Source organism: Aphis gossypii, unplaced genomic scaffold, assembly GCF_020184175.1.
Source record: "Aphis gossypii isolate Hap1 unplaced genomic scaffold, ASM2018417v2 Contig00479, whole genome shotgun sequence".
In the NCBI taxonomy this organism is placed as follows: Eukaryota; Metazoa; Arthropoda; class Insecta; order Hemiptera; family Aphididae; genus Aphis; species Aphis gossypii.
Genome location: NW_026083127.1, coordinates 26,897 through 49,690, shown reverse-complemented (window position 1 = coordinate 49,690; position 22,794 = coordinate 26,897). Strand labels below are relative to the sequence as shown.

Below are 22,794 nucleotides of genomic sequence, written 5' to 3'. Positions count from 1 at the left end.
AACAATTAAATAACACTTCATTTTAGTAGGTAATTGAAATGAATTTATTACTGTTGTGAAATGAAATAAATATTTTCCTTTTCAAATATATAACAAAAAAAAATTTTTTTCTTTATCTTTTAATCACCAAACGAAATGTTACATAAAACGAATCTGGTGGCGAAACGGAGTTCGCCGGGTCTGCTAGTATACTATAAATTTTATTTAAAATTTTCTGCCCTGAGATATTGGATGTCATGTTATCTGTGGATATTGGCAAAAAAAACTTCGGATTGTCTGCGTGCATATTAACAATGTCCCCATCAGTAAAATTTGTAATTGTTTTAATATTTGTTATCATATTTTCTAAACTATCCTCCAATAGTGTGTTTAAACTAACTATATCTAAATTTCCCGGCACAGGTTTTAATGTTATACTATAGTCAATCATAAAAGCATTATATTTTTTTATAAATCTATTTTTCTTATTATAAATGCTGAACAAATTTGATTCTAAAAGTTAAGTTTCAGTTGCTGGTTCTATTAGTTTCGCTTTTTTTCTTTTTTCTTTTGTTCCGACCGTGGTGCCAACGTGTACAGGCTTACCTAAAAAATGTACACATAATATATAATATAAGCGTTTCATAAAAATGTTAATTTATTTTTATTTTATTTATTTTATTTTTATTTGAAATCAAAAAGATTACTGGGCCTCACTGAGAAAACTCGTGTGGAGGCCCAGGGTTATCAATTTACAATATTCTAAATTAAATATTACATATCTAAAATATAGCATGAGAGATATAAGACAGAATGAAATACAAATATAATAATATTACCTATATGATATTAAATTATAAAATAGAAATTGAATGGTTATAATATTTTAAATTTTACTCGCATTATATTCATATTGGAGCCAATGGGAAATGTGTTTTTTAAAAGCAGGTAAAGGCATATTAGCTATATGGATAGGCATTAAATTATAAATATGAGTTCCCAAGAAATGGTATACTTTACGGCATCCGGTTTTTTTTGGCCAATCTAAAGAAAAGTTATTAGCTGCGTGTCTAGTATTAACCTCATGACTAATAGGAGATAATTGATTATGCTTTTTTAAATATATAGTAATAATTTTGATGTATAAATTGTTTATATTAAGAACGTTAAAATCTTCATACAGTTTTTTTGTTGGATATCTCCAATCTTTTTTAGTCGCAACTCTAATAATTGAGTTTTGGCATTTTTGAAGCTGTGTTAGAACATTATCATATGCCCCTCCCCATCCTATTATACCGTATGTGATTATAGATTCAAATAGAGTTAAATATATATTTCTAATTTCCTTCGATGGTAATATCTCACGTAGTTGTTTAATTATGTATATCATTTTTCTTAATTTGTTAGACATATAATCGATTTGTTTTTTCCATTTCATGTCGGAACTCATTTCTATACCTAAATATTATAGTTTTTAACAACAATAACTGATTTACAGGAACATGAGTCTGTTATTGTACAATTATATTCATGGATTTTTATATCTTTTATTGGTGGTAAAGTGTGCTTAGATAAAGAGTGTAGTATGATAGCTGATTTGTCGAAGTTAAGAAATAAGTTATTATTACAAAGCCAGTTATCAATACATTTTAGATCATCCTCAATGTATCTTAGAACTTCATTCCAAGTATTACCTATACAAATTAATACAGTGTCATCAGCGTAACATATTATATGGCTTTTTAGATTTAATAATTTAATGTCATTTAATTGAATATTGAATAGGACCGGCGATAGCGTTGTACCTTGTGGTACACCGCATTTTATTAATTGTTCATCAGAGATACAGTTATTTATTTTTACCAATTGTTTCCTGTTTTTCAAATAAGAATCAAATAGAGATAAAGCATTGCTGGTTATACCTATTTCTTGCATTTTATATAAAAGTTTATCATGGTTTACGGTATCGAAAGCTTTGGCAAGATCTAAATAAATTGTTGCACATTTTTTATTTTCTTCAAGTGCAGTGTAGATAAATTTTGTCACATGAGCAATTGCTTGGTCAGTACTTTTGTTAGGTCTAAAACCAAACTGATTTTTAAAAAGTATATTATTCGATTCTAAATAAGATATTAATCTTGTTTTTATGATTTTTTCAAATATTTTAGCTATATTTGATATAACCGATATAGGTCGAAAATTATTAATAGAAGACATAGGGCCTTTTTTATGTATAGGTGTTATTAATGCTACTTTGAATGCTTTAAATTAAATGCTTTTGTTAGACGTTTCAGCTGGATTATTTTCCACGAAAATGTTGGGGCTATTTCAAGCATGTCCTGTTGTTTGGCATTAGCTAAAAACATTTAATAGTGTTATATTATGTAGGTATGTATAGTTTATAAAGTGTATCATACTTTTACATAATTCAGTATTTTCAACCTCATTCAACAATTGAACACACAATTCATCGTCACTGTCTTCAAACATATTACCATCTGAAAAAACATTAAATATTATAATACTCAATTATAAACATATATATATAAAGTTCTTACTTATTGCTTCAGGTATTGTTGGTACTAAAGGTGCTGCTGATGCTGCTGCTGCTGCTGCTGTTGGTACTGCAGACTGTTTATTAATACCTAAAATGGATCAATACTTTAATATTTTAAACTTGAACACCGAAATCGCTATAACAATTTATTGTCTATCTGTGATTTACCATCGGAGATCGAGTGTCCAATTACGTTGACCTAATAACCATGAACATGTGGTTGCATATACTAAACTCCTTAAATACGGTCAGAATGTCTTAACACGTATACCGGTGTCCAAGTTATCTAATGATAACAATAAAAGTAGAAATAAAACGCGGGAAACAGAAACCGATTCGTTTAGTTGCATGCCTGAGTCTGTGCTGTCTATGAATTATATGACGATAAAAGTAAACGATAAAAACGCGGGGAACTGAATGCGAAAATGTTCAACATAGTAGTATATTCTACAATCAAATAATTTATAATCGTATTTTCAATAATGTAGTATTGTTAATGGTGCATGTATTAGTATTATATAATGATAAATAAATAAATACATTTTTTTTCTCATACAAACCTAATATTGTACGACTGTGAGAAATTACACGCATGTAAATCGTGATTATTATGTATGGATATTTACCATTATACATTATACTTTAAATTTTATTTACTCACCGTGAATACTTTTGATGTGCCGTTTGAGAGCATAGTTTCTAGTAAATAAATTTCCACAAATAGTACACTTAAATGGTTCATTACTATTATGGCGCTTTAAATGCCTAGCTAAAATGTCTTTTCGCGAGAAAAAACATTGACACTGATCGCACTTAAACATTTTGTATAATTATAATTATTATTTTAATAAACACATCAGAACGATATCACTGCGAAAACCACACTAAATCAGTGATACTGTGCCATAACCTAATGCAATGAGGAGAACAAAATATGTCAGCAGAATCGTGTTACAAGAGAAAAAAAAATGCTTGTTGGTGTTTTTTAATTTTTACTGGAATATAATCGGTACTAATGATAAATCTTAGTGCATTATGTTAGTGTAGTTTGTTGAGTTGTGTTAAAAATTATTTAAAAATTATTTTGTTTTTAAAAATGTCATACTCCAGCCAAGTATCTACTATAAACACACCTGACGTTTCAGCAGGCTTCGTCGACTTTTTAGCGAATGGCGAGTTTGATGAAATGGTATGTTTAATTACTTGTACATAATATATTAAAAATAACACATTTTATTGTAATTGTAGCTATCAAATACACCAAGACGTATGTTTTATAACAATCTATTAAGCCATGGTGAAAATATTTCTATTGACAAAGTTAGTATGACAAAATATATTATTATAGCACTTACCTTACCATCGTCATGTATACCTATATATTTGTTGTTGTTGTTGTTATAGACTAGAAACGATGTAAAACATATATCGGATGATTGTGTTAATCAACAACAGACCAATGGTATGTTCATTTAATGTTGTTTTTTCCGTGCATTATGCATAACAAATATTTACTATTATAGATAAACCAAATGATATCGATCCATGGGGTGGCGAAATTTAGATAATATATGTCTTGAAGCCCTTGATAAATATATTTGGGGTGAAGAATACACAGATGATGAGAAAATGTTGTTAAGAGCTTGTATTGAATCTAATACCTAACACGTATTACATATATATATATATGAAAAATATAACTCTTGATTATTCTATAACTTTATTTTATTTTTATTTTTTTAATCACAAATCTTCGTAGTCGTCTGTTGAAATAACGGGCGAAAACGTTTCAGACATTTCGTCGTCACTCAAATCTTCGTCAGATGGCATTTCTTCATCATCACAACTATAAAGATTTTTTTTTATAATGTTAGGAAAAATAATAATAATAATAATAATAAACTTATATTATAAATAATCGGTTTTGGTTGAAAGGTTGTGGCAATCCACCTTCAACCATCAAATTCCTGATCTCGTTCTCGAGAAATTCCCCCATTATTATAGCTACCTCGTTTATTGTAACGGGCGTCATAGGTAGTTCATCAACAGTAAACACCGAATATGATAAATAAACTAATAATAAAATATAAAAACATTAAACTTACATTGGAGGTAAATCCTGATTTGGAGTATCAAATGCATTATTGTTGTTGTTGTTGTTTTTTTTATGTCTTGAAAATTCTCTATTATTAATAAAGAAATAAAAAAAAAAGAATGCTAAATTAAACATTATGAAATGACACTAAACTTTCTCATGACAAATTTGTTTCAAACTGATTAAATAATCTATGATTATTTTAAATCACATTATTTTAAGTGTATGGAAATGCTGAATAAAAAATCTAAGTAAAAAAAATATGTATGTGAAAAAACATCTTACAATGTTTGGATTTCACATTACATGCATAATTGGCATGTAAATATTTGTGATGTGCTTACAGATTCTTTGGTGATGCTGTTGCAGGGATATGCACATGTATACAATATACAAAGGTTCATGCATTTGTGTTTTGTACGTATATAGGTGTATAGATAGAGGTAGATGTATAGATATAGGTATATATATATATATGTTTAAGTATATAATATAGGTATAAAGATAATGTGTACTACGAGATAACGGCTGAGCAGTGTACCGGTTGCAGCATCTATGGCGGGGCGGGAGGTGGTGTGACGGCGGCGGTGGTGGCCCCCCAGGGACCCAGTTACTACTCGCCATTTCTAGATTAGGTAGAAAATCAAGTAAACCTCGCCCGCTAAAAATTACTCTACAAGATGTATCTGATGTCTTCGTCATTCTAAAAAACAAGTTTAAGTTGCGTTCATCTCAAAACTTCAGTTCCATTCGTATTTCTCCGGACCATACACAAATGCAACGTGATCAATTACGAAACGTCTATGCCAAGATTGAAGAACGTAAAGCAGCCGGTGAAACAGATTTAATTCTCAAATTCTTAAAAGGTATCCCAACCATTTCAAAAAACTTGTAAACGGCCCAGTTTCTGAACACTTGAATCTATACTATCAAAATGTCCGTGGTATAAATACTAAATTAAATGTTTTAATGCGCAATGTTTGTTTATCTGATTATGATATTATTGGTCTTTCGGAAACTTGGTTATCGCCAAATGTCACTACGTCGGAATTAGGTTTTAATAACTACACTACTTATCGTTGTCGTAATTCAAACACAAGCAACTGTTCTAGAGGCGGTGGTGTTTTACTATCTGTAAATAATAAATACTATTCTCACATGTTATCTGTTACCCCCTGTCCTGTGGAGCATTTATTTGTATTAATTAAAATTGATACTTCTTATGTACTTGTAAGTAATGTTTACTTTCCACCTCGTTCTGTTGTCGATAATTATGTTACTCATTTTGATATCATTAGTAATCTACTTTCTAGTTTACCATATGTAAAAAATATAATTATAATTGGTGATTATAATCTTCCGAATTTGCATTGGCTCCCTAGTTCTATAGGGTTTTCCCCCAGTCTATCCAACTTAAGCTTAACAGAATCTGAATTTTTGTTAAACTATCTTATTTAAATATTTTTCAATTTAATCATATATTAAATAATAATGGTTCAATTTTAGATTTAATTTTATCTGATTTTATTGACGTATCTGTTAATAAGTCAGATTATCCGCTTGTTCCTTGTGATAGCTATCATCCAGGTTTACTTATTTCTTTCCCCGTTACCATAAATAAACCTATCGATTATAATTTATGTACTTATAATTTTTATAACTGCAATTACTCTGATATTAATTTCACTCTAGCTTCGGTAAATTGGTGTAATCTTTTTAGTAATTTATGCATTAATGATTCTGTAAATATTTTTTATTGTATAATTTATGAAATTATTGATATATTTGTTCCTAAAATAATTAAACATCATTCAACTTACCCGATTTGGTTTTCTAAAAACTTAAAATTTTTAATATTTAAGAAAAAAATTGCTCATAAGAGTACCGGTTTGGTGAGTGATTACATATCTTTTTCAGAATTTCGCGCTAAATGTAAATTCTACTCAAAATCTGATTACTATCTCTACATCAATAACTTGCAAAAAAACTTAAAGGTATATCCTAAAAAATTTTGGAAATTTGTAAATAATAAACGTAAAGTTAACTTCCTACCAAACTGCATGTATTTGTACAATGAAAAATTTGATTCTCCAAATCTTATTGTCAATGCTTTTTCTAAATACTTCTCTAGTGTTTATGAAAATAACAATAATATTAATTTAAATTACAACCAGCAAAATCAACCAAAAGTACTCCAATCTCCTTTGCACTCATGTACAATTGATCTACTTGATATTTTTAATTCACTTAACTCACTTACTCCTAGCTCATGCCCAGGACCTGATTTAATTCCAAGTATATTTTTTAAAAACTGTCCTTATGTCCTTTCTACGCCTTTACTATATCTATTTAACCTGTCACTATCTACTGGTACTTTTCCTGATGCGTGGAAAACTACTGATATTCGTCCTGTACCAAAATCATCATCTGACCTATCTAATATCTCCAATTACCGACCAATCTCAATACCTTCTATTATTCCTAAAGTTTTCGAATACATCGTTGCTGATAAAATCATACCTGTCTTAGTTAATGTAATCGTTGACGACCAGCATGGGTTCCGGCGCAAAAAAAGTACCAATACCAATTTGCTTGTTTTTCAAAACTTCTTATCTGATGCGCTTATGACTGGTAATAGTGTTGATGTTATCTACACTGATTTTTCAAAAGCGTTTGTCAAAATTAATCAACAGATTTTATTTACCAAACTAGAACAAATCGGTGTCTGTGGTTCTATTTTAAACTGGTTAATCTCTTTTACTCAAGATCGTTTTCAAATTGTCTCTTATAAAGGTTATACTTCTACCCCAATACGTATTACGTCTGGAGTTCCGCAAGGTTCCCACTTAGCTCCAATATTATTTAATATATTTATTAATGATATTAACTTTCAAATTTGCTCTAAGCTAATGTTTGCGGATGATCTTAAAATATTTCGTATAGTTAATTCACAACTGGACGCTGACTTGCTTCAATTTGAGTTGAATAAACTCTATGACTGGTGCACTAAAAATTATCTTTCACTTAATATCAAAAAATGTCAGATAATGACCTTCTCAAGAACTAGATCGACTACTAATTATAATTATTTAATTGGTAGTGAAACTCTTCTACGCTCCACGGGTCCTATTAAAGACCTTGGTATTTTATTTGACCCAAAATTAAAATTCGATTGTCATATTCAAATGGTTATTAATAAAACGCATCAAATACTGGGTTTTATTAATCGTAATTGTGCGGACTTTACTGATAAATTTGCTTTAAAATCAATTTACTGCTCGTTAATCCGACCCATCTGTGAATACGGTTCTATCATTTGGTCTCCCTATCAGTTAGGTAAAAAAACTAAATTAGAAAAAGTACAACAGAAGTTCTTACGCTTCATCTCAATTAAATGCTCCATACCTAGAGCTCCTCACACTACCTATAATCCATTACTATCTTTATAAAACCTTCAGACGTTGGAACAAAGACGTATAAGCCTTGATTTATGTTTCCTCTATAAGCTTTTGGCTGGTAATGTTGATTGCCCAGATTTTTTAAGCCGTTTAACTTTCTACATACCCACTTTTAACACACGTTCAACAGACACTTTTCGTTTAAGTCTACAAGTTACCAATTATGCAAATAACACTCCTTGTAATAGAGTAATGCAAACCGTAAATAAATTAAAAATTGATATGTTCAGCTCACCAAACTTATATTCCTTCAAATTGTATTGTAATTCTTTAATAATTAATTCATAATGTACTATGTTATAATATTTTACTGTAATAATTTTCATTGTTCACATTTACTATAAATAATATTTGTATTATATTATTAATGATTTCAATATTGTTGTTAATTTTAATTGGGCCTTGCCCGTTTAATATTAAATAAATAAATAAATAAATATTGTTGCGTGCCAGTATCAGAATTGAATCCAAATGGTTAATTTGAATGAAAGTTAAACTTATTAACGTAATATGTTTTATTGCATACAAACAAAATACATGTAACAAATTAAATAAGTGACTGAGTGACTTGAAAGTGCTCAGTTGTTGATAGCTTTGGTACATCTGCCGTTGCTGGTCTTCGGGCTCCCTTATATATTGTGGTGCGTCTCTTGTTTACGTCGTGTTGTCGCCTTCTGGGTAAAACCAGGTGTCCTTGTTGTTGTTGCAAATTCGGACACGAATTTGAGAATGTGCAATAACATCTCAAATGCATCATTAGTGCACTGTAATTATTGGTGCGCTTACTATCCCGACACGTGTCATGGTCATAGTAGCATCCGCATTACCCTTGACACGAGGCATGGTCATATTAACTTAGCCTTGTAATCTCGTAGATATCTTATAGATATCTCATAGCCCATAACACCTCCCCACAAAAAAAAAAGGTTTATGTCTACCAGACAGAAATCTTTACAATTTTTCTTAAATGCACTCAGTTACACTTACAATTTCAGTTTTACATTGGTAACTTAATAATAATATTAGTTATATCAAATTTTAAATAAATTAAGAATACAATATAAAGTATGTTAGTACAGTATATATTATTAATATATATATTTTTTAATATTTAAATCTCCTTCACTGTTGAAGCCAAATAGCATATTGTAATACGTATTAAAGCGTATATACGCGCGCGCCGGTTACGAGCCGCCGCCGATCGACACACACACACACACATAAACATAAGATATCACTATTTATTTTTATGTTATTATTTCTGTTTTGTTTATCTGTGAGTTATATAATATGTAGATTATAAGCAAATTATCGCCGCCGCCGCATCGGCTGCGCGAGATATTAATTAGCACAGCCGCCCAAGCCGACAGTCCAGTTCCAGTGTGTGAACGATAAACACAATAGTTTTTTTATTCTACGCGCGCAAATCGCCGTAAAAATATTATATATTTCGTTTCGGCGCGAATCGCTATATTTTCTTTTAATTATTTATATTATATATTTTTATTGTTAGATTGTGTATTATTGTATTCTTATCCTAATTAACTGCAGGATCAATTAAATTTCGCTTTTCTTCATAGTGTGGATTATTATATTATATCATTTTTATTTGTGTTTGCTGTATTCCATAACGATTAATTTTCGATTGCCAGGTATACTTCTTGAGTTTAAATCAATTTGATTATTGAGTGGTGATATCATTATCAAATCTTATATTATTGTCGTTGTTATTATTATTATTTTATCATTTAGTTTACGACTTCACTGATATATTAAAATATTTTTTCTTCGCGGTTAAAACGCTGGTGTAATTTGCGTTTAATTTATAATATCATATTGATTGAGTTGATATTTAGCTGGTGTATATTATTATTTTATCCGTAATCATGGTTCTCGAGGAGAGTGAGCAGAAATGCCTCAGTGATTTGAGGAGGAAACGGGGGGTCATAAAGGCATCTCTTACTCGTGTCAGAACCTTTGTCGACAAATTTAACCCAAAAGAGGATCCGGTTACTTTATTAAAATTTCGGCAAGAAGAGCTACCGCAAATCAATCGCAAGTTTGACGAGATACAGTGCGAAATCGAGTTGATTGACGTAGATGGATCTGACGAAGAGGCAATCGAGAGAGAGGAATTTGAGAATGCATATTTCTCTATTCGTTCGCAAATGCAGCAGATCATAAATGCAGATAAGAGTCAAAACACTTCAATGAACAACAATTCGATCAATACGACAACTGTGCACTCGCATAAGGTGCATTTGCCCCCCATCTCACTACCAAGTTTTGATGGCAACATACAGGAATGGGAATCATTTTTTGACTGCTTTAAGGTAATTATACACGACGATGACAGTTATCCAGCAGCACAAAAGTTCTCCTACCTTAGGTCTACCCTGAGTGGACAAGCACTGGATGTTATCAAGGGAATACCGATAACTGAAAATAACTATGAAATGGCAGTCAAAAGGTTACAACAACGTTATGACAACAAGAGCCTAGTAATACAGTCCCACATCCGTGCAATTTTAGACTGCAACAAAATAGAATCAACTTCCGGATTGCATCTACAGGCTTTACATTCCAACGTCTCAGCACATGTAGTTGCACTTGAAGCATTGGGGCAACCTATTCAGCATTGGGATGCGTGGCTCGTGACTATTGTCTTGAGAAAATTAGATCAAAAAACGAGTCAAGATTGGCAGCTTCGGCGCACGAATACGGATCTGCCAAGGTATGCAGAATTAGAAAACTTCCTGTCCAACCGGTGTGTTGCCTTGGAAGGTTCCGAAATATTAGCTAAGGACTTCGATGCATATAAAAATAGCCAGTCATCAACTTCACCACAGTCGAAAAAGTCCTACCACCACAACAGCGCAAGAAAAGGTCTTTTTACGTCTACTGATAGACGAGTAAAGTGTGCATGTTGCTCTAGAGAGCACAAATTATATGCATGCAATAGATTCAAGGAGCTAACCATAGGGGAACGTGTGACATTGATAAGGGACTCAAGATTATGTTTTAATTGTTTATGTTCAAGCCATATGGCAAATGTGTGTTCGTCCACATTTAATTGCCGTATATGCAAACGTAGGCATAACACGTTATTGCATTTTGAGAAATCAACGGACCCAACGCAAAGGGTTGAGATTCAGACACCACAGGTAGGTGCCAATAGCCAAAACGTTGGGTCACAAGAACCAAACATTTCAGCAGCTGCTTCGTTATTAGCTGGCTCGGAACAAGGGTATGTGTTTTTATCTACTGCGATCATATTAACTGTGGACAGGCTTGGGAAACAGAAACAATGCAGGGCAGTTTTGGATAGCGGATCCCAGGTCAATTTTATTTCTGGAAGTTTAGCAAACAGATTGCAATTACGATCCCAAAGGGCTGCATTACCGGTAAGCGGTATTGGGGAAAGTCGTGTCCAAGCGTTATCGTATGTAGAGGTTTCAATTCAGTCGAGACTGCGAGACTATAGAGCTAAGCTAGTTTGCTACGTACTCCCAACAATTGTCAGTAACCTACCATCGTGCCCGACCCCCGCACAAGGTTGGCAGATTCCAGACGATCTTGTACTCAAACTAGCAGACCCATCCTTCAATAATCCTGGGACCGTCGACATATTGATCGGTGGAGGAGTATTTTTTGACGTCACTTCGACATGCACAGAACGAATCCCACTTAATGTGAAAAATATATTTTTAAACGATAGTCAATTTGAATGGTTGGTTACGGGCGAGCTTGGAGCCGTGTGTTTAGCAGGTATTCATTCAGTAGGGGAAACGCTTGAAGAAAATTGGAGAGTGTCAATCGGAAAGGAGGACTCAAACTTTGGGCGTTTATCAAAGGCAAATGAACGCTCATCGGAAGAAAAGCAAACTATGGAGCAGTTCAAACAAACAACCGTGCGAGATGAGGACGGTCGATTTGTTGTTCAATTACCCAAAAAATCAACAGTAAACGAATTAGGAGCAACATTGTCGATGGCGACTTCACGTTTTCTTAGTGTAGAAAGAAGACTTCAACGAGATGAAGCATTAAGAGCAGAATATTTGAAGTTTATGAATGAGTACATAGCTTTGGGACATATGAAGGAAGTGGTCAATGAGAGTTCCGTACCAAAAACTACCTTTTACCTGCCACATCATGCAGTCATAAAGACGTCAAGTCTCACAACCAAAGTAAGGGTTGTATTTGATGCATCTGCAAAGAGCTCCTCGGGTTTGTCGTTAAATAATGTGTTAAAATGTGGCCCTACCGTACAAGAGGATGTCTTCAAAATATTAGCTCGTTTTAGAAAACACCAATATGTCTTAACAGCCGACGTCGAAAAGATGTTTCGACAAATACAGATTGCAAACGAAGAACGGACCTGCAGCGAATTTTATGGCGACCAAGTCCAAATGAAGTGTTACGAACATACCAGCTGACAACGGTGACATATGGAACAACGCCTGCCTCATTCCTAGCTACTCAATGTTTGGTATCGCTTGGGGAAGAGAAAAAACAGCAACAGCCAGCAGCAGCAAACGCGATCCTGCTTGATTTTTACATGGATGATTTGATGACAGGGGCAGATAGCGAGGAAGAGTGCTAAAATTTGCAGAGAGAAATTAATGATATCTTCAATTCGGCCAAGCTGCCACTGAGAAAGTGGTGTTCAAACTCTCCAACTGTCTTAACCCAAAAGGGAAAGCGTGAAGGAGACCCACTTTTTACATTGGAGATTGGAGATAACGATACAGTCAAGTCCCTAGGTCTGGAGTGGAAGCCATTTGCGGATCAGTTCCAGTTTACTCTCAATACTACAACAAGGAAGGATAAATTGACCAAGCGAATCGTATTATCAGATCTGAACAAGATATTTGACCCACTAGGTTTTCTATCGCCTGTGTTAATTAGAGGCAAGATATTCCTTCAGCAGATATGGGCTGCAAACATGGATTGGGACAGAGAATTGCAACCCAACATGCGGGACAAGTGGCTTAATTTTTATCACAATCTTAATGAACTGAAGACCTGTGCTATACCAAGAAAAGTAAAACCCAGTCCCACGCAACGAGTTGAGATCCATGGGTTTTGTGACGCATCAGAAGTCGCATATGGTGCCTGTATATACGTGCGGTCAATGGATAAAAATGGTGTATGGCATTCAAGACTTTTATGTGCCAAAACACGGGTAGCTCCACTAAAGGGGGCTACTATTCCTCGGTTGGAACTCAATGGGGTCCTGTTGCTAGCCGACTTAGCCCAAACGGTCGCCGAGTCTTGGGAGATGGACGCTAAAGATTTTAGACTATGGACGGATTCAATGATTGTGTTAACATGGCTCAATAGTCAAACAAGCCGCCTAAAATCTTATGTGATGAACCGGGTGAACCAGATATTGGAACTGACTGAAGTGGTACAATGGAGGCATGTGCGCACCCATGATAACCCTGCTGATGTGACATCCAGAGGGATAGGTGCAGCTGAGTTAGTGAGAGCCGAAACTTGGTGGTATGGTCCTAAGTGGCTAGAGAAGGAGGAATTGGAGTGGTACTCGCAACCCACACTAGGCAAAGGGGAAGAAGAGGTGCTGGAAACTCGAAAAATGAAACTGGCGTTAATGGTAACCAATCCAGCCGTTCAAAGCATAATAAGCAAATACTCGGAATGGAACGCAATGCTACGAGGGCTCTCCTGGATAGTAAGATATATAAAATACCTAGCAAAGATAAGAGCGTCAGAGAAACTCAACATCTTCAGATATCAGAGCTAAGAGAAGCTGAAATGGTGATATTAAAGGCTGTTCAACAGGAGTGCTTCCGCAAAGAAATTATAGCGTTGGAAAAAGGGCAACAAGTACCAAAGAACAGTAAGCTGAGGTGCTTAAACCCATATATGAGTAATGGGTTGATACGTGTAGGTGGAAGGTTGGAAAATACAAACATTGATGAAACCCGCAAGCATCCAATTGTATTACCTTCCTCACACAAAATCACCTTGATGATATTCGAATCCCATCATAGAGAACTTCTTCACGCTGGACCCCAATTATTACTATCAGAAGTGAGACGACAGTATTGGCCTCTACTGGGCAGAGTGAATGCACGATCCGTGGTGCGGCGATGCGTAAAATGCACAAGGGCTTGCCCACGATTCGACCAACCGTTAATGGCGGCCCTACCAAAGGATCGGGTTCAATGTGCGAGGCCATTTACAGTCACTGGAATTGATTTTGCCGGTCCTATCTATGTGCGTAGTGGCTTAAGAAGAGTCCCTGCATTCATCTGCTTCTCCACAAAGGCTATACACCTGGAACTCGCAGAGGATCTTTCTAGTTCGTCCTTCTTGGCCATTCTACGTTGTTTCATGGCCCGGCGAGGCAAGTGCGCAAAAATCTACTCTGACAATGGCACAAATTTTGTAGGTGCCCAGAAGATGTTGGTTTCAATGATGAAGGGTGCCAGTGATAAATTCATCAAGGAGGGAATTGAATGGCACTTCAATCCTCCATCAGCACCGCATTTTGGCGGGCTTTGGGAAAGTGCCGTAAGAAGCACTAAACATCACCTGAAACGAGTGATGGGGGAACATAAGCTAACTAGTACAGAGTTACGGACACTGCTTTGCCAAATAGAAGCTTGCTTGAATTCAAGGCCTATTACTCCACTTAGCAGCGATCCATCAGACCTGGAAGCTTTGACGCCCGCTCATTTTTTGATTGGCGGCCCAGTAGTATACATTTGTATGTTCTGCGCACTTTTGACTGCGGAGATTGCAAATTTTTAAGGGGGATTTTTCCCCTCAAACTTTTTTTTTCTCCGCTCTACCAGACTGCGGTGATTTTAAAATTTTTAGGTGGATTTTCCCCCTCAAACTTTTTTTTCTCCGCTGTACCAGTAAAAAAACACTGATTTTCAAAAACCATAATGTGTTTCTGCGCACTTTTGACTGCGGAGATTGTAAAATTTTAAGGGGGATTTTCCCCCTCAAACTTTTTTTTCTCCGCTGTACTAGTAAAAAACACTGATTAAAAAAATTTAAAAAAAATTATTTTTTCCCCTGTTACACATAAAGTTTAAACAGTGTATACATTTATTTATTTCCCGTGTAACACAGACGGAGTATTCCGCTACAACCAATAAATTTTTTTCTATGTTACACATAAAGTTTAAGCAGTGTATATACACACTTCATAATTATATTTTTTAGTCATGTTTTTTTTAAAAAAAAAATAATAATACGTTTTGGTTCAAAATAAAAAAATATATTTATATGTATTGTCTCATTATTCTAAATTAATTTTAAATTGATTAAACTAGTTTTCTTACTTCCCTAGTAAAAGGTACATATTCTACAATGCGATCATGAATTAATAAACAATAAGCAGTTACACCTGAAAGAGATTCTGATGCTTCAATTTCTAATTGAACATCTACTGATGAAGCTGTAGCTGAATCATTCTGTTTTGACGTATCGATAACAATAATTGGAGCTTGCGTTAGAAATGTAGATGGGCTTAATATCGGGTTCCGAATACTTTTTTCATAGTACGATTCTTGAAACGATGTATACATATCATATAATAAGGTAAAATTATTTTTAGCAAAATCCAAATTTAAATTATCATAAGGATATGCTATTGAGTTTAAAAACTTTACTTTACATTAGTTATTACAATGATCGAATACACCACAATCTTTTTCTAACGAATTTTTACGTCCCTTTTGTAATCCGATTATAATGAATCGAGGTTTTTCTAATTTTGAAGCAGTTTTTAGGTTCCATACAACTTTTTTTGTGGTTCCGAGTTCAGGATATTCAAAAGTTTCAAAAGATCTGAACGGGATAAACAAACTTTTTTCTTTTTCAATAAGTTTTAATAATTTTAACCTTTCTTCATCATCAACAGTAATATGTGGAACCTTCCAAACTATTTTTTTCAAAACAACTTTTCCAGAATTTGTACTTCCACTAGTAATTACTTTTAGAGCGTTTAAATCGCTATGACTTCGAGTTAATATTAGTTCTAATCTAGAATTAACTAATATCTTTTTAAAGTCTTCAAATAGACCTAACCAATATTTTAACGGAATGCATGCACTAAATTCTCCATTACTATTTGCTGGGTTTGAACTATTTTTAAATATCCAACCAGCATTTTCATAACAATTATAATTATCAGGTGTACCTGATAGATAACCTTTTAACGAACTGGTAATACCAAGTACACGTGTACTATCTACTTCTATTCCATTGATTTCAAGTCGTATTTGTTCAAAGAGATAGGAAAAACCGTTATTAGTAAGTTTTACTTTTCCAGCATCTGATACTTCACCTTCTAAATATATAAAGCTTTCATTCAGATACGGATAAACATCTGTTTGTTGGATTGATATACGTATTTCATCATTATTATTAAATGAAGTTGTATACGGTGTATATGAATGATATTCGATTTTCGTAATTTTAGAATCGGTTTCAAACGGTGAACTTATATCTAAAATATCACTTTCTGGCATTCTGCTTTAATTTATAACCTAAAGCCTTTAAAATTGTTTTATTTTTCGTTGTTATTTTTTTACTTTATTCGATGTTACCGGTAACGCTTTAGTTATATGACTAGCAAGATTTATCTTTTGTAATGGGCTTATATTAAATTTTAATCCCATCTTAAGATCCGTAACGTTTAATATGTAGATTGATTACTAATTTTTCACCTAAATTGTTTATCGGATTATGATCTTGATCAACTAATTGTATAGTTATTAAATCGATATTTGTTTTATTTAATTTATAATATATTAGGTTAGTTGGAGATTGAATCAGCTTCGCCCTATGTTCTCAGTAGGAGAAAACTCATAAATTGAATGACTTGGCATGTGGTTGTTGAATGAACCTTGAGCTATATGCACATTACTTTTATTGAATTAACACTGTTTAAATTTACCACTTTCTTTGAACGATGACCATCAATGTTTTGCAAGTGTGGTTCATAATTTGTTTTTTCAAATCCTAATAAAGGTCCTATACTGTTTGCTACGTTAAAACGTATTGTTGCATTACTGAATATGGTTGTCTAAAATCTACTTGATCAATCCCGATATCAAAAGTTATTTTCTCTGTTAGTTTTATTCCAATGTATTCGTTAACATTATAAAAGTCATCTATTTGCGTTAAAATTTGATTTTTAATATCCTTAATACCGTAACACCCCTTTTTCAGTGTGATAAAACAGGTTGGAAATTTATTATTATTTAGTAAACGATCGGGGTTTTCTAAATGTATTTCAAACTGGTTATTAGTTTCATTTATGTTTGGAAATGTATTATATGTTTGTAAATTTAACAAAGCAATTCCGAGTCATCGTACACATCAATTGCTGGAAAATAATGTACAGATAATGTAGTTGTATTACCAGTTAAACTTAATGTAATTGATTCATACATTGTAAAAATTCAAGACATAAATGTCCACAATTAAATGAATTAAAATCTTGATAATTTGAATAGTTATATATAATCGTGTTTCCTTTGAAATAGTTTTGTAATTCAATTGGTGGAGGTAAATCACCGAAGCTATCAAAATATACAACCTTATCTTTAATTTTGTAAAACGCTACCCAATGACTTCCATCACCTGAAGATACGTCTAAGTTTAATATACCACATTCAATTGTTCGTGGTTTTTTAGGTAAGTCATCTCGTGAAAAGACTCCTCGGAAATGATTGATATTAAACTTTGCAATGTATTTTATAATGTCTCTAGATGTGAGTGGTCTGTCAGGTAACGTTTTTATCAGTTTTTTTTCCTTGATCCATTATTGATTAAATTCAATCCGCTACCTTTCTTTTTTTTCGAATTTTGAATTGCATTATAAACACTAGCACTCCCAGACATTAAACTACCGAGAGCTGATAACCCTGCGAAAATAGGAATTAGAGGAATCGCACCTCCTGTCTGACCTGGTGTTAAAATCAATCTTTTACCATTAGGATTTTTCTTAACCTTTCCTTTTTTTTTGCAGCTAGTGTTCTCTTTTTTATTTTTTTATTACTTTTATGTTTACCTTTATAACTCATACCTATTTTCTGTTTAACCTTCATCATACTTTATTTCAGTATTTATAAAGAAGTTTATAAAACCTTCACCAGTCTTATCTGATTTCTACTTACAGGTTGAGCACACTATCTTTCACTGGTTATAAATTTAAAAGATCCAGAGTATTTATAAGAAAAAAAAATGGATTTGATTGAACAGAAAGATAAATTAGATATTTCGAACGTTGATACTCAAATAATAAAAAAAACGTCAAGACATGGACCGTTATTACCTGATACTATACGTGCTATTATAGTCGGTCCTAGTGGTTCAGGTAAAACAAATATAATGTATAATCTAATCACTCATGAAAACGGAATAAGATTTGAAAATATTTATTTATACTCAAAAACTTCTAATCAAGAAAATATGTTTTATTAAAAAAAATAATAGATGATATAAAAGGTGCTAACATTTTTATATTTTCAGACGCTGATAAAGTTATAAAACCGAATTTAACTAAAAAGAATTCTGTAATAATTTTCGATGATGTTTTATGTGGTCCGCAGTCGATAATAAGAGAATATTTCGGAATGTGTAGACATTCAGGTGCTAGCTCTGTATTCTATTTAGCACAAACATATTCTAAAATTCCGAAGCAACTGGTAAGAGATAATTCAAATTTATTAATAATTCTAAAACAGGATGATACAAATTTAAAACATATATTCAATGATCATTCATCAGCAGATATGGATTTCTCAGAATTTCGGAAAATTTCTCATTTCTGCTGGAATCATAGTGATTACGGATTTATGGTTATTGATAAAACACGTGAAATGAATGAAGGTAGATATAGATGTGGTTTTCATACTTTTATTAAAAAAAATAAGTATATAAATATAGTTGTAATATAGACAAAATCTACATAGTATTATCTTTAGTTGAAGGAAACAGATATATTAAGTTCATTATTTTCAATGAATAAAGATAAAGTTTTGTTAAAAAATTTGATATTATCAAAAAAAAATATCAAACGTAAAATAATGAACATGAAGCGTGGTGTTATAGATTCTGATAACTATTTTCGCGAAACATTTATACCTTTACTCAAACCATTGACTTCAATTCCAGAAAAAAACACTTCATTTATTTCTGACACTACTAAAAAAAAAAATACCTTGATCACTAGTGATGGAGATAGCGAAAACGAATCAAATTCATCGTTCGATAATTTTTTAATTTCTAATCCTAAATTACAGCGATATGATAAATCGTATGGCATGCATTATGATTCGGTTAATGATCAACTTAAAATATCAGATATTCCTGTCACTTTTGATCATGGTAACTTACGCTTGCTTGATAATTACTACCCTTGGACTAAAGGACTTTGGTCTTTATTATGTGAGAAAGTACCAAAAAATATGACGATAGAAGATATGGAATCATATTATAATATTCTAAAAACAAGTAAAGTTTATTTAAAGGCAGACGGGAAACCTAAAACCTCAAGATATTTCAAATGGATGAACGTTGTAAAACCTCTATATGATCGAATGAAAATTGATGAAAAACAATAAATGAGGAAGTATTGAAAATAAATAACACAAAAGTTAAAACTCCTTCTCAATTAAAATTAAAAGAATTTGATAACTTTTTATCTAGCTCAGGCGCAAAACGAAGAAACATTATTAATGATACAGCCATATCAAATGAACCATTTGATTTTTCTTCTTCAGTGATTAATTCTAAATTTGAAGAACCTCCAACTGATCAGCTATTTAACTTTAGTTTATCACCGTCAGTTAAGAAAGGATCTGGTTTATATAAAGATGTAATACCTCATACACAATTAGTGTATTATGATGATCCAAATGAATTAGTTGTTAGATTAAATCTTTTAACATCGTCCCAAAATGCTGGTAATACTGGTGTAAATAATGAAATCATATCTATTATAGAAGAATTACGTGAGAGGAATATTATAGTTTAATGTCTACATTAGAGGGTTTAGCTAATGAGCTACATCGACCTGCAAGAAAAGTATTTCCAAGACGTAGTATAATAACACGATTTAAAGATGACCTTTGGCAAGCTGATTTAATGGATATGCAATCTCATTCTAAACAAAATCTTGGTTTTAAGTATATTTTAGTTGTTATAGATACATACACGAAATATGTATGGGTAGAATCATTGAAAAATAAAACAGGAAAAGAATGTACAAAAGGTATGTTTAATATATTAAAACAAGCTAATCCAAAATTATTACAAACAGATAATGGTACAGAATTTTATAATAATCAATTTCAACAGTTAATGAAAAAAAATAAAATTAGACATTATAGTACGTATAGCGTTATCAAGTGTTCAATTGGAGAACGTGTTATACAAACTCTAAAAAATAATATATACAAACATTTTACTGCAACAGGTACATGGAATTGGTATAACAAAATATCAAAAATTATTTATAATTATAATCATACAAAACATAGATCAATTAAATGTACACCATATGAAGCTAGAATAAATACAAGTAAAATCAAATCAAATATACAAACAAATAAAACATTATATAAACCAAAATTTAAAATTAATGATAAAGTAAGAATATCAAAATATAAGCATATATTTAGTAAAGGATATACACAAATTGGACAACAGAAATTTTCACAGTTTCAAAAGTTTTACATACAGAACCAATAACTTATCAGCTAAAGGATGGATCAAACAATATAATTCTAGGTGGTTTTTATGAGCAAGAAATTAAATTGACTGATTTTCCGAACACATTTCTAATTGAACGTATTATAAAAAAAGTTAAAGATAAAATGCTTGTTAAATGGATGGGTTTTGATTCCAGTCATAATTCATGGATATTATCGAAAGATATTATTAAATAATTTTTTTTTATATATATTTTACCTTTTTATAAAAAATAAAAAAAAAACAGTATTAAATTAAATTATTTTAGTTATTCATATAATGTTTTCCTTTCACTTTGAACGATACCTACTGATGATAATAATTTAAATTTTTAGAAATAATTATTATCACTAGATAGCGTGGAAAAAACACCTACTGATGATAATAATTTAATTTAGAAATAATTATTATCACTAGATAGCGTGGAAAAAACACCTACTGATGATAATAATTTAAATTTTTAGAAATACTTAATATCGATTTTCTTAAACATAGTGAATATTAGAATAATTATTTTTTTAATTTATAATGTTCGTATGCTAGTGAATTAATCCCATCGTTTGTTATAAAACGTTTATCATCGTTACCACTTAGTACAAGCTTATTCATTGTTTTAGAATGAACAACATGTTTATTCGATTGAATAAAATTCATGTTTCTACAAGTTTGTTTATTATCAAGAGAGATATGGTTTATGTACGCATTTAATACTTCTATATAATTTTTAAAATACATATGTTGATTAATTACATATTTTTTTACACCTTTAGCTTTTTTAACCTCATCGTTGTTTTCAGTCTTGTAAGCATATAATTTCGGTCTTAATGAAACAAATTCTTTTAAAATTTTTCCCCCCATTTCATCTTTAAAATAACCAGGTTGATTTTTATGATTTTCGCTAAAACAATAATGATCTTTTGGATAGTTTGATGTATCAAAATACGGAAATAAATCATATCTAATATCATCAAAAAAATTAAATGTTCGAATATTATATACCAAAGAATCTGTATCCGAGTACAATAATCGTATTTTATTATTATATTTATTTTTCATTACATTATAATGAAAATCATACATAAATGTTTTCGAGACATCTAAAATTGCAGACCCTACATAAATTGCTTTATCGAATTTGATAGTTTCCTTATGTTGGTGAATAGCCATAAGATTTTCAGAGTATATAGTTCTATCTTTAAAAGTATTTTTCATCATCAATTTATTTGCTTGTTTATCTGATGTAACCAGTTTTAAAGAAACTCTAGTTCGAACATTCTCCATACATTTACCAAAACGCTATTAATTAATAATTTCCAAAAATCTTTTTCAAATCTATTTTTAGCTTCTCTCCTCATTCTCGTACATAGTTCGATATATGAGGCCATCCATTTACTCTGTGAAAATTTGATTGCTCGATGAATTTTTACTAATTTAAGACCATTAGCAATTGCTTGTTTTAAATTTTTATAGTGTAATATATATTTTTTTTTGATGATAAAGTAGTTAATAATTTTTTAACTTTTGAATTTGGAGGACATTCGTTTAAAGGTAAAAACGGGAAATCATTATGTTTTTCATGTAAATATTCAGGATAATCAATATCAACTTCTAATATATATCCGACTTTTGAATCATCAGGAATTTTAGTAACATCTATGTTCAAGTCATCAACCCATTCGAAATCTTTGAAAGGTAGCTCAGTTAACATCGATTTTCCATATAAATTTACACAATCAAGATATGTAATCCATGAAATTGATTTATTAGGATTATAGTTCAAACCTTTAATGTTTGGTATGTTTGCTTTAGCATATCTTTTAACTGATTGACAGATACCCCCTCTGATTGAGGATTCAAAATATAAAAGCATGTTATAATCAGTCAATTTTTCTAATTTAACCTTAGTATATTTAAGCATACAATCGAAAGCAAATCCTGGAGCAGTCATATAATGAGCAGGA

General features: G+C 31.8%; 2 protein-coding genes across 3 annotated transcripts; both read left to right on the top strand.

The window, feature by feature from the left end:
• The first annotated feature begins 9,975 nt into the window (after window positions 1-9,975).
• Window positions 9,976-16,945, top strand: LOC114122824 (uncharacterized). Its single transcript, XM_050209465.1, has 5 exons — window positions 9,976-12,316; window positions 12,430-12,668; window positions 12,735-13,784; window positions 13,844-14,812; window positions 16,889-16,945. The coding sequence occupies exons 1-5, from the start codon at window positions 9,976-9,978 to the stop codon at window positions 16,943-16,945; spliced, it is 4,656 nt and encodes a 1,551-aa protein (XP_050065422.1).
• Window positions 16,946-17,444: 499 nt separating this feature from the next.
• On the top strand, window positions 17,445-18,979 carry LOC126554387 (uncharacterized). Of its 2 annotated transcripts, none has more exons than XM_050209464.1 (3): window positions 17,445-18,455; window positions 18,611-18,786; window positions 18,872-18,979. In XM_050209464.1, exons 1-3 carry the CDS (start codon window positions 18,323-18,325, stop codon window positions 18,962-18,964), a joined length of 402 nt encoding a protein of 133 aa, XP_050065421.1. In that variant the 5' UTR covers window positions 17,445-18,322; the 3' UTR covers window positions 18,965-18,979. The 2 variants fall into 2 exon arrangements, with proteins under 2 accessions (XP_050065421.1, XP_050065420.1); XM_050209463.1 differs by having other exon boundaries at window positions 18,869-18,979.
• Window positions 18,980-22,794: the final 3,815 nt, after the last annotated feature.